The sequence below is a fragment of the Patiria miniata genome, unplaced genomic scaffold (assembly GCF_015706575.1).
Source record: "Patiria miniata isolate m_02_andy unplaced genomic scaffold, ASM1570657v1 HiC_scaffold_9, whole genome shotgun sequence".
In the NCBI taxonomy this organism is placed as follows: Eukaryota; Metazoa; Echinodermata; class Asteroidea; order Valvatida; family Asterinidae; genus Patiria; species Patiria miniata.
Window position 1 is genome coordinate 13,033,851 of NW_024037076.1, and position 12,801 is coordinate 13,046,651.

General features: G+C 39.4%; 1 protein-coding gene across 2 annotated transcripts; it reads left to right on the top strand.

The window, feature by feature from the left end:
* The first annotated feature begins 65 nt into the window (after positions 1-65).
* On the top strand, positions 66-12,610 carry LOC119720674 (suppressor of SWI4 1 homolog). Of its 2 annotated transcripts, none has more exons than XM_038190466.1 (14): positions 66-215; positions 1,424-1,591; positions 2,920-3,021; positions 3,367-3,417; positions 4,188-4,358; positions 4,765-4,841; positions 5,182-5,289; positions 5,836-5,959; positions 7,469-7,547; positions 9,027-9,081; positions 9,743-9,817; positions 10,133-10,194; positions 10,891-10,977; positions 11,934-12,610. In XM_038190466.1, exons 1-14 carry the CDS (start codon positions 198-200, stop codon positions 12,320-12,322), a joined length of 1,566 nt encoding a protein of 521 aa, XP_038046394.1. In that variant the 5' UTR covers positions 66-197; the 3' UTR covers positions 12,323-12,610. The 2 variants fall into 2 exon arrangements, with proteins under 2 accessions (XP_038046394.1, XP_038046395.1); XM_038190467.1 differs by having other exon boundaries at positions 10,894-10,977.
* Positions 12,611-12,801: the final 191 nt, after the last annotated feature.

Genomic DNA, 12,801 nt, shown 5'->3' on the forward strand with positions numbered 1-12,801 from the left:
GGTTGCTGCTTTTGTGCACCTGCGTCAAGTATCCCGACGTGTACACACGTTAACTTTATGACACGTACATAGAGAACCAAGTTGCTTTAATTGTAGAGGGCGCACTGCACCCGTACCCACGTGCGTTGACTTCGCGATATCGTACAGCATACACTACGTAAGCGGTGGGATCAGTGCGGACTCCAAATATCAACACTATGGCAAGGAAAAAGAAGGTCAGTTAAGAATGATTGACCAAATATTTGATTGCTGGTCATTGAAATGTATTTATTAGGCGTTTCTGAGATCATTAGTTCTCTCGGAGGTAGAATTACCTCATGGTTCTCGGTTGCAAATTTGAATAAAATTGTGCATATTTTACCTTTACCTATTGCGTTATTGGCATTGGGCGATTGTGTTGTCATGGTTGTCATGATGATGTAGGCCCCTTACTCATTCTCACATGACATTTTCCACCCTAAGCAGTCTTCTTTTAATTGCAATGACTCTATCGGTGTAATTTAAAAAAAAAAGAGTATATTTTCCTTCAACCTTTGGCATGTTTCGTGTACAGAAAATGCCGGCGATCGTGTAACTAGTGTAACGTTACTAACATTACTAACGTTCCTAACGTCGTTAGGGCCCCTGTTTTGTTTCGATCAAATTAGAATCAAGAATTTTTTTATTACTAAAAAATGTCATGTCATTGTCAACCTAAACATGCTAAAGCAGACTTTGTTCCTTCCTCCATCATGTCCATGCTCAATGTAATGACACCTTTTTGGTAATTTTTGAACAGTTTCTTGGGCTTGGGGTAGAAATTACGATTTTTCTCCGCAGTTTACGGGCCGGTTGGTGCCTTGCAGCGCGACTTGCGTGCTCACAGTACATCTCGCGGTGATCACCATCTTCATTTTTGTGTTGTGTTTTGTCATTGTCATCATCATTTTACCCCCAAATTTCCCTCAAAAATTCAAAACCCTGCCCTTCTATGACTATATGTTCTTACTATATGTCCCCAACTAGCTTGGTTTGTCAAATAATTTAAAAGTGGATTTTGTTCCCTTATGGCATGTATGGGAACTGGGCCCGTAGATACATGATCGCCAAAATGCCACACTCCCAGTCCCACAGACTTACATGTACAAGTTACATATTTAATACATAAGTATCCTCGACCCTCCATTATCTGTGCAGGTAACGCTTGCATACGCGTGCGCTTGTCACACACAGATTGAAAGTAAATGCGTAGAAAAGGGACTGCGTAGCTTTAGACGGTCTGACGATACTTGTTTTCCATTGTGCAAATTCGCCCAAGCAGTATTTGCGACAAGAATTTTTGAGAAGAATTCCAGAAAAAAATGTTGCAACCTGAATAAATAAATTCCTTCTGAGTAATTACTGACTGTTTATCTCGATGCTTATCTTCTTCTTTTTACACAAGGGAAAGGGAAAGAAAAAGGCCAAACAAAATCTGGTCACTGCAGAGAGTGAGTATGGCAAGGCACCCCACACATTTGTCTTCCACAGAGGTGTAGTTGGCAAAAGCGTCTTGCAACTCCTTCTTGACATCAGACGGACAATGGAACCCTACACCGCAGCCAGCCTCAGGGTAAAGTATAGCCCTGGAAGTTCCTGTGACTATGGCTCCAATACTCAGCTGAACCACCGTGTATTTTGTGAAGAGGATATAGAATTACTTCCTTCATCTGCTTTGAGCAACACTGACAACATCTGGGCCTACTATTAATGTTGTCCATTGGGTCGGGTTTACCAGGCTAAACCGACTAGAAACAAATTTAGATATAAACCGAATCCGAACCAAAATCAAACAAAAATTAAAGCAAAAACCAACCCAAACCGACCTGAAACCAAACCGAAACAGAACCGACCGGAAGGACCCAAATTTCTGGCTTGGGCAACTGTGTCCACTTTTTGTGCCTGAACTTACCCGCCTTGCATGAAAATCGACTCTCAGTAAAAAATCGTACGTTACGGTGAAGACTCATAACATTACCTACTGGTGGGCCTTCACGTTATAGACTGTGTGTGGTAGACCGCAAACCACATGCACGTTTGCACGGTGGGTTGACGTTGGTTGTACTGGGCACAGTAACTCTGCAATAATATTGCACCATGCGAATTTCCGAATTGTTAATATTTTTCAGGTGTATTTTGGATTTTTCACCCGATGGCTTAACTGACCCAACCTGGAAATCAAAAACACACAACCAAACCGACCCAACGCGACAAAAATGATGGTAAAACCAACACAACCCGACCCAAAGCAGGTTTCGGGTCGGGTCGATTTCGGTTTTGGGTCGGGTCAATTTTGGTTTCTGGTCGGCTTTGCACATACAACATTACCCCAAATCATGGCTCTGCTAATCACAGAATTCTTCAAGTACTATTAATACCTCATGCTTACTGCTGTGAGCACACAATCCATAGTTATGGGATGAACGCATGCGCACAAACCGAAATTCTTTGCTAACTGGTGAAATTAGGTCAACATTTTTCCAAAAGTTAACAAACTTGAGATAGGCAGAGCCATGAAATTGGGCCCTGCTTTTACTCTGCTGCACCAGGCATCCATGGGAACAAATCAAGGTTTTGCCTGGGCAGATTAGTTGATAGGATCAAATAGCATGCCTTTTTAAAAATATTTACAATATTGATTCCTTTTCTTGCATTCTTGGTTGTCTTTGAAAGGAATCTTAGAATTGTACACAGATACTAGCCTTGTGAGCACAGGTTTTTCTTTGTTAACCTCCTAAACAACTCCTTCCCTAAGATTTGGCACGCGTCTAGTGTCCTGTGACGTGACCCTTGGTGATTGAAGTATATAAGTCTGATGCATTACGAATGAAACTACTACAAATTGTTACTTTGTTTTTGATATTTCGTCCTTATCATAACTTCTTTTTATCTTGATTTCAGACTAGAAAGAAGAATGTGTTGAAGGATTTTGTCAGCGTGGCCAGTCCTCTCGGCGTTACGCATTTCATGGTGTTTACAAAAACAGATACAGGCACAAACATGGTGAGATATAAAGGGCTTACATACAGGAATACCCCGCCAGAAGAAAACAAACCAAATATTAACAAACAACAAAACACTGTACATGTTTTATCAAGTACGGGGTCCGAAGGCTGCCTTGAAAGTTCAGTTTTAGATGTTTTTGTTTGTGCGCATCAGCTACGTAGATTTTGTACATGTATTAAAATATGATGCACCTCTAGCTTCAGAAGCAGACCTATGCTCATTCCAATGTATCTTTAACACTACAATGTATATTTTCATTTTTTTAAGTTTAATTTTCAGGACAAAACCCATTGAAGATGAAGTAAGGATTTAATTTTCTCTACTTTCATTTTTTCCCTCCAGAGAATTATTAAAATTCCAAGAGGACCCACTATCAATTTCAAAGTGACTCAGGTAAGAGTTTGATCACATTCAAGATGTCGAGTTTCCCAGGCTGAATTCCTTCTTTATCATGTAATTTAGTATAATTGTCTGAAGTGAAAATGGACTGTTTTTCAATTACTGCGAAGTAGTTGCAGTAGACTCAACTGTGTAATTTCATAAGCACTGTTTGCTCAGTGCTGTCAAAAGCTTGCCAGAAGAAAACAAATACAGGGCGAGTCAAAAAAGCGAAACCCAAATGTTGGACTATTGTTTTAGTGAAGTTCTGCATGTAGCACTTTCAAAATCTAGGATTTGAAAGCTCAATTCATAAGCTTTCTTTACTCTTCAAGTTATGGAATTTCAAACACAACCACCATTTTAAAGTTCTGTCCACGGATCACAAAAAAGGTGTGCGTTCTTTCAGCAAAACGAAAACAATTCACACACGTCCCTACGTGATTCGTTTTCCTTTTGTTGAAGGAACACTTAACTTCTTGTGATTCGTGGACAGAACCTTAAAACGGTGGTTGTGTTTAAAATTCCTTAACTTGAAAAGTACATGAGTGATTTGAATGCTTCTCGTACTAAAAGAAAGCTTATGAATTGGGCTTTCATACCCTAGATTTTGAAAGTGCTACATGCAGAACTTCACTAAAACAATAGTCCCGACATTTGGGTTTCGCTTTTTTTTACTCACCCTGTACACGTGCTTATATGTGAAATTGCATTGCTCATGGGCACGGGCAAAACAAAATGTTGAAATTCCAAATTTCTTCAGTGTGTGAATGATCTCGTTGCAGTATTCACTGGCCAAGGATGTGGTGTCGTCCTTGAAGCGCCCCAACATGTACGCCTCCCAGTTCAGGTATCACCCTCTTCTGGTCCTCAACAACTTCAGCAAAGATGAGCCGCACCTGAAACTCGCTGCTACGATCCTGCAGAACATGTTTCCCTCCATCAATGTACACAAGGTATGAAAGTATGAAAATGAGTCTTGAGTCTTGAGATTATTTTTAAAATTTGTTGGAGACATGTGTAAAAATAACTTATGTAAAGTGAAGTCTTGACTGTTATTGCGGGATCACTTAATGTAGAGAAGGACTCCGCTTTCCATGGTCAGTGTTTAAGGTGCATATTTTTGTACTTTGTGTTAGTGTTTACTTGCCATAACACCATTATGAAAGTTGGCAAGGGAGTGATACCTAATTATGACAAGGAATGTAGATGATGGATTTTGTAGAATTCAGTTGGCTTCATACTGTGCTGTTGTTGGGTGCTATCCCCCCTTCTGCCCTTCCCCCCCCCCCCCCCCCTCGGTGTTAAACTACACAGTGCAACCCCAAGAGTATCATTGCATGGTTTGTTTTGCTTTTGCAGGTTCAGCTGAACAAGATACGTCGCTGTGTGCTATTCAACTACGATCCAGAAACCAAGCTGATTGAGTTCAGACACTAGTAAGTGAAAATATAGGGGCAAAGAAAAAGGATTGACTTTTCAGCTAATCTGAGCAAGACTGTTTTTGGATCGCCCAAAATCCTCCAACTATGCAGGAAATCAACAGCACATATCTTGCACTGTAATTTTCAAGGGACATTGAAGCAAACCCCGTGTAATGCAAGAGTTGCTTGGATGTACCTTCCTCACTCTTACAAAATCCTTCAAAACCACCTGAAGGAGTTTGAGAGGATGGCACTCAACAATTTAGTGTAGCATTACATTGTCATTTTATTCCCGAGGGAAAAGTTGATTTTTTTTTCCTTCATTTTTTTCCCTTTCTTTTTGTTGTTCTTCAAGTTCCATCAAGCTTGTGCCGGTTGGAATCAGCCGGAGTGTCAAGAAGCTGCTCAAGACCAAGGTACCAGACCTGAGCCGATACAAAGATGTCAGCGACTTCTTCCTCAAGTAAGTCAGATGTATTGCAGACTATTATTGTTCTCTCAAGGAAAACAGCATATCATCCAATTGCCTCTGTTGCATTGTTTCAGTTTCATAACAAAAAAGCAGACAGAGTGATGCTGCAATATGTAGTGCACTACTGTGGACACACTTTTTAAAACCACCTTCAATAATTGTTTTCTTCCGAACGATACCATTTCAGACAGAATATTTTCAAAGGGTATTTAGTACAAAAGTCCTTTTTTTCACTCTGAGCAAGCTTTTTAATCACTAAATTGGTAGGTTCATTTCTAGGTAATCATCAGTGTTCATATGTGTGCGACATGTGCGACAAAAAAAAAATCTGAAGTTCTGTGTTAATTTAATTAAGGGTAATGGTGAACTTCAAACCACAACGTTTCACCAATGTTGTTCAGTTCAGGCTAGTTCCATGACATACAGCCTTTCCTATTTACAACCGTTTTGTTACTTGAACTACCATTTGGTTTTTCGTTTTGATGTCATTGGATGACGTGTTTGTGTGTTTGTTTGTTAATCTGTGTGTTTGTCTAGTGCTGGTCAGTTGTCGGAAAGCGAGGCAGAACAAGAAGGTCCCGACAATGAAGTGACCGTTCCCCAGAGTATGAGCAGCAGGGGTAACATTGCTGCTCAGAAGAGCGCGATTAGACTGGTGGAGGTACGTACATGTAGACTATAAAAAACAACCTTTCAAACTAGTTGCTTAACTACCGTAATTTTCGGAATATAAGCCGCGGCTTATACGTTGATTTTGCCCATGAAAATGTTTACTGCAGCTTATACACAGGGCGGCTTATACGCCGAGCCTTGAAGAATAAAAATGAAATTCACATGTGTATTTAATGTACTGGTATAAGAAGAGATATGTTGCTGAAATGAATTATAAATTAAGAAAGTCATTAACAAACCGAAACCACGTCTCACGTAAAGGTACCGAGCGGTAAAAAAGTACGGTGATGAAAGCTGTCTTCGACACTTGCCACCAGCCGTACGTGATACTGGTACAGTGCAGCAGCGATATGCAGGCATGCTTTCCCAACAGAGGACCACACCATTTGTGGTAACAAAGGGGTGTTCTTTCTTGGGAACAATAATGACCAATATTTTCGCTGTTTATAAAAAAAGAAAAAAGACCACTACAATTTTTATGGCGTTCGAAACATTTTTTTATTACATAATCAGTTGTTCAACGTCACAATATATTTTGTTTTCTTGAAATGTATTCAAGAAACGATGTAAAACTCAAAAGAGGGACTAAATCACCCCTTACAAAATTAATGGAATCGTCTATTAAAATGTCCGCTTCGTTTTGACTATTTCCAAAGAAAGTTACGATCGAAACTTGAATTGTTCTCGCAACTAATCGCAACAATTTGATAAGTTTTGAGGTAAAAACGGACCTGTTTATTCTTAGGACAAAACAAATCAGCATCTGTTGCCACAAAGCAAGATTTGTAGCGCTCCAGTCAGACAACACACGGTGGGTTTCATACTCTCTCACGTGCTGTGGGAAAATGTTGTCATTCACCGGCGTGCGTGGCGCAGGCTGCCGGGCTATGACGGGGCAGCCGGCAGCAGTTCCCGGTGTTTATTTCTCATCAATTCCCATATTTGTTTGTAAAAGTATCAATTGTAAATGATTTGATATAACTTTTGTGGTCCTTTTAATAGCTTCTGTAGTGTGAATGGAACTGGTTCAGAGCATTTTGACTAGAATTTGGAGGCCTTACAAAATTGAAACCGCAGCGGTCGGTGCGGCTTATACGCCGGTGCGGCTTATACGCCGACTTCAAATCTTAATTTGCAGATTTTTGCGTGCTGCGGCTTATACGCCGCGCGGCTTATATTCCGAAAATTACGGTACAACCGTTACAAATTATGTCCTCATCTTAATATATGCATATGTAAAGTGGGAGGAAATGCTCACTATTCCAAACTTCCGATTGATTTCCATTGTTGAAAATTTGTCAAATGGCTTATTACTCATGCAGGCCAATTTGTCATGCAGTCAGTATGTGTAAGCTCAATTTTTTTCTGACTAAAACATTTGCCGAGGTTCCAGCAGTCTTTTCTGAACGAAAATCAGTATTTTTTTACATCTACATGCATCAATTTTTTGTCTTACAGTAGACATAGTAGTCTCATTTGAAGCTTTGTCTTTTGACAGATTGGTCCGAGGATGCAGCTGCAGATGGTTAAGATTGAAGAAGGCATGTGTGAAGGAGAGGTCATGTACCATCAATTTGGTATGTCGGCATCGCGTATCATTGCTTAAATTGTGAATAAAACCAAATTGGTGACCAGCCTTTACCGAGGGGGAACAACTGAGCTCTATACTCTGACATGTAGGCTCGTGCACAGGTGGTACCATAGAGCTATATTAAATTACTAGAGCGCTAACTCATCATTCTTGCGCGTGGAGACGCTTTGAAGCCGCTCTGGGCGCAGACATTTTGAATTTATGTACGTGTTTGTAGAACACAATCAAAATAGATGAAATGAATTTTAAAAGTGTACTCTAAATGCAACGCGCAAGTAGAAGATACGCAAAGCGTGTCATGACGGTTCAAAAAACGTCACGGCGAAAAGCATCTGCAGCGAAAGGGCGCGCACACGTTGCGCTGTTTGCGTAGAGCAAAATGACACGCTCATTTGCTGATTGTGCGTTTCGGTTTTCGGCGTATCGGCTTCGATGACGCACCGGTATGGAATACAAATGCAGATATGCAAATAGCCGTACAAAAGCCATACAAAATTTCGAGTTTTCCATAGGTTTGTGCACAAACATGGATGCGCCCAGCAGGCATTACTTTGTACATCGAGTTAGCGCTCTAGTAATTTAATATAGCTCTAAGGGTGGTACATACGCACTCAATGCTCCTTTAACCACCCCCAATCCTTCAAAATCCAACTGCGTGTTTTGTTGAAATCTTTTGGAGTGAGTACTCCACTAGTAAACCGATTATGTTTTAAATGGGGTTGGACATACCGAGTCCAACAGTTTGGGTGTTGAGTTTGCCATACGGTGTTGGATTTTTCAAGAGTTAGGACGGTTCTCAGTAAACAGGCATGCAGCTTTTCCTCAGATCTGCTGATTTCACTGTTTTTTACTTCAAACTGAAAAATACTGTACAAAGCCTTGTGTGGTTTGGAATTTCCTAATTTTTTTTTTAATTCCCAGTTGCATGTGAGCCTCTGCATCAAGAATGGTTCTTTCTCAGAAATGACTTCTATTTTGTTCGCTGAATTAAGCTAGATACATTGCCCGTATTATCCCAATGCATGTGAGCCTCTGTGTCAACAATGGTTCTTTCTCAGAAATGACTTTTTATTTTGTTTGCTGAATTCAGCTAGATACATTGCCCCTATTATGCCGTAGCAAAGGATTTATACAGTTTTAATACTGGCCGGTTGGGCAGTATTCTACAGTGTATATTCTAGTTTTGCAATATTTTATAATGTGTTCAACACCTTAGATGAGGATGACCATATCTATCCAGTGACCATTGGCAACTCTTCCTGAAACAGTACTGGCATAGCTACACTCGCTGCATTTTAAATTGTTTTATAATAATTTCTCAAAATTTGCCAGTGGATAAACCTTACAAAAAGGGCCATCAGAACAAAATATAATTAAAGGGAAATGCATTGCAGGGGTTGTCCAAATATTGGTGGTCATTTGCTTGAGCAGTTTTTTATGATTTTGTTTTTCTTGAAACTTGCAGTCCAAAAGACTTCACAGGAGATTGCAGAAGCCAGAACCCTTCGACTGCAGAGAATGTAAGTCATTTACTCCCCCGAAATGAAATAAATATTACTTTTCTAAATCTTTGTACTCTTGTTTCTGAATTACCATAGTGCGATACAGTTCTGAGTAAAATCTGTTAGTTATAATGGGAGCAAAGCTGTTAACAATTGTAAATGGTCTAGGAGTTCATTTCAGTGTAGTTATGTTGCAACCTGTAATGCGTTCACTCACTTTGTTCAATTTATCCTTCATTTATTGATGATATTCATCACGATTAAAAGCTGGTCTTTGCTTTAACCCTCCTATGCAAACATACATTCTGTGCCAAGTTGTCCTTTCAGTCAAAATCAATCAAGTGACTGTTTTCAACAGTTAAGAGCTCCCAGCCTACATAAAGCAGGATTGACTGGCTGTGACTGTTTATACAGCTATGGTATAGGTGATTAATAAGCCAGCTGTGTCTACCACTTGTCTGCTTTTGTCTGTTGACTGATATTGACTAGTGCTTGCGTGAAATATGATCTGACTGTTGGTGACTAGCCTGTGTAAAAGGCATGGCAGGGGAAGAGGAGTTATTTTTTGACTGTCTGTAACTGCTCATATATCATTTTAATTATATATTTAGTATTGGTTTGTAATTTTTTTAATTCAGTAATATGCAAATACGATGATTTTGATTTTTTTTTTGTTCAGGAAAGCAAAGGAGAAGCGAAAGAAACTTCAAAAAGCAAACGTTGATTCAAAGACGAAACAGAAAGAAGAACACAAGTAAGTTGAACAAAGCTTCGCCAGTAAAACTTTGAAACACAGATGGCAATGATGAAAACTTCGCGAGTGTGCTATTATTCTTAAAAGGTAAAAAGATAGAAACTGAAAAACTAGATACACTAATGACCCTGATAGGAATTAATTCCAGGATCATTAGTGATTTTAGGTGCCAAAAAAGAAGAAACGCACAACTCTTTTGCCCTGCAATCTCTTAACATCTTCAAGTAGACATTAAAAATATCATGTTTAGTACATGTCCACTAATTGTAAAGTGATATACTTTAACGTCTGTCAACTTTTTGGGGTTTAATTTAGACAAAAATCCCTGGATGGAATCAAGAAGAAGACAGAACAGGAAGAGAAGTCTTCTGTGAAAGGTAAAAGAATGAAAATGTCAAAAGATTGATAAATGGAACTTGTTAATCAGACAAATACCTTAACCCTCGGCAGTGCTAAACTACAGTTTTGAACAGTAAGTTTTGTTAATTTTTTTAATTACTCTTAAGTTTTTTTGGCCAAAATTTTTCAAACTCCATAAGTGCCCCAATCAGATATAGCCAAAATATGGCGAGTGCCCCTTAACCCCCGGTGAAAGCATGACCCATATTTTGCAGGGCAAAGCCAGACTAGTGCCAAGCCCCATATGATTGTGTACAAAACAAATGCCAGGGGCTTTGACTACAGGAAATCAATCATCCTTTTATTGTTCAGGATGAATGAATGAATGAATTAATTTTTGGCTAAAAACTGTTGTGTTGGGCCCAGACTATCTCTATACTTTATATTTAGACACTTTGATAAAGGATGTGCTCACCCAACATGATTATAGACCATTATCATGTTGTAGCCATTTGATTTTCTTCCCATTCAAATCAATGTCATCAAAGCGAGGCTGGAGGGAAAAATAGTCTGGTTCCGTTTTGCACAAAAACATTATCATTCAGTACTTTTATTGGATACAGGGAACATGACTAAAATGGTGGAAGCATGATATAGGTATATGCAACGACGCATTGATTTGGGGTTAGTACAGCACAGGGTGTTAAACTTGAATTTCTTCCCGTTTTTAACAGTAGCTGTCGGCGAGGAGCAGGAGGAAGAGGAAGTGGATGATGACACAGAGTACTACCGACAAGAAGTGGGAGAAGACCCTGACCCAGGTATTGTTATGCAAATATTCATCACACTAGCTCTCTGGCCTTTTACTCTTAAAAATTAACTTCTTGTCACTTTTGTGAATTCACAATCGGGTCATTCCATGTCAATGCAACACGATTTTACCCGAACCTCACAGATTGACATGATATTTGGTGTGATGATTACCTATATGAGAAACCTCCGAAACTGATTTTGTTTTGCAATGTGGCTCTTTTGTTTTTGAGATAAAGGTCAACAAACATTTTACTAATTAGCATAACCTCCAAACTTTAAATACTTTGTATCTCCAAAAATGTAGCACATATAAAGCCAAGTGTTGTACATCATTTTATAGCTCTTTGAATGGCTCCTTTCATAAAATAAAACCATTGTAGCATGAAGCGCATGAAAATGTGTAATGACCTTTGACCTTGAATTACAAAAATACGTACGCTTAAAATTTTCATAAAAATATTTTGAAAAATTAGTTTTTGATGTGAGCAAAGTGATGGGCACTCTTAAAGTTTTTAGGTTATGATTAAGTAGTGTTTAAAGCTCGGACGTCATGCTAATTAGTCAAAAGTTCGTTGATCTGGTCTCAAAAACCATTGAGCCAAATTAAATAAAAAACCAACGTCTGGAGGCTTCATCATGGCCAATCATCACGCCATATATCGTTTCAATCTGTGACGGTCAGGTGAAAAATTGTGTTGAATTGACACCGAATGACCCAATCTCTATAAACTGGGTGTGTTGATATTTAAGGGCTTTTGTATTTGTCCCAATTTGGGGGTGTAAACATAATGTAGAGAGAGTTTTCCCATCCATATTTTGTCAAATCTAAAACCAAAAAAATCAAAAGAACTGATGTACTGTATATAGAGTTCTCAACGGTTCAAATGTCCTATAAATTTAGCAGCTGCAATTGCGTTCAAAATTTTCATTGTACACATGTATTTTTTTGTACTATTTGTTACAGCTCTTTTTCCGAAGCAGAAGCGCCTACCAAGGACAGACAAGAGGAAAGCTAGCAGTCAGGGAACCAGACTCCCACAGAAGAAATTCAAGTTCAGCTCCAAGTCGTCCAAAGATTCCGAGAACAAGGTGCGGAAAGGAATGAAGGGCAATACCCGCAGGCAAGACAGCCAAGAGAGGACTTCGTCCAAAACATTCGGGAAAAAGTCACCTTCGATGAGAGCTGGAAAGAAATCTGGGCCTTTGGGGAGAAACGCAAACAAGAAGTTTGGATCTCCGGACCGAACGCAGCGGCGAGGCCACCCAGCGGGGAAAGGGGGTGCAACAAAACTTAAAAAGGGCAAAGTGGCTGGAGGAAAGGTCATGAAGAAATCAAAGGTCAAGGGTCGTTAGCATGGAGGTATTTGTGGGGGAACCATAAAATCACCATTCTAAATGACAATTTCAAATCAAGGCTTCGTGTTTACTGATACATTGTAATTATAATTATGATGCGATATCAAATCATCTGATCTTTGAGTAAATCGGTTCTATTATTGCTGTCTTTTAAACTTGAGTATGATTTCAGTAGGTGCTGTGGGCTACATTTTAAGGCTCATGTGATATGTGAGGGTCACCTACCGTCTAGGGTCGTTGATTTATCCATGTTGGATTGGTACATGGCCGGGGGGGGGGGGGGGGGGGGGGGGGTAATGCTAGAACCACTTTCAGGGTTTTAGATTATACATAAAATCTGAAATCCTAACTTTAAAAGTGGTCAAACATCGGATGGCTTCATAATGCAGTGTGTCTTAGCAGCATTTTATGTTTTTTTTTCTTCTGAATTCAGCTTGGTAATCCAAAGGGTACACTACTTTTTAGTCTAGTTTGGG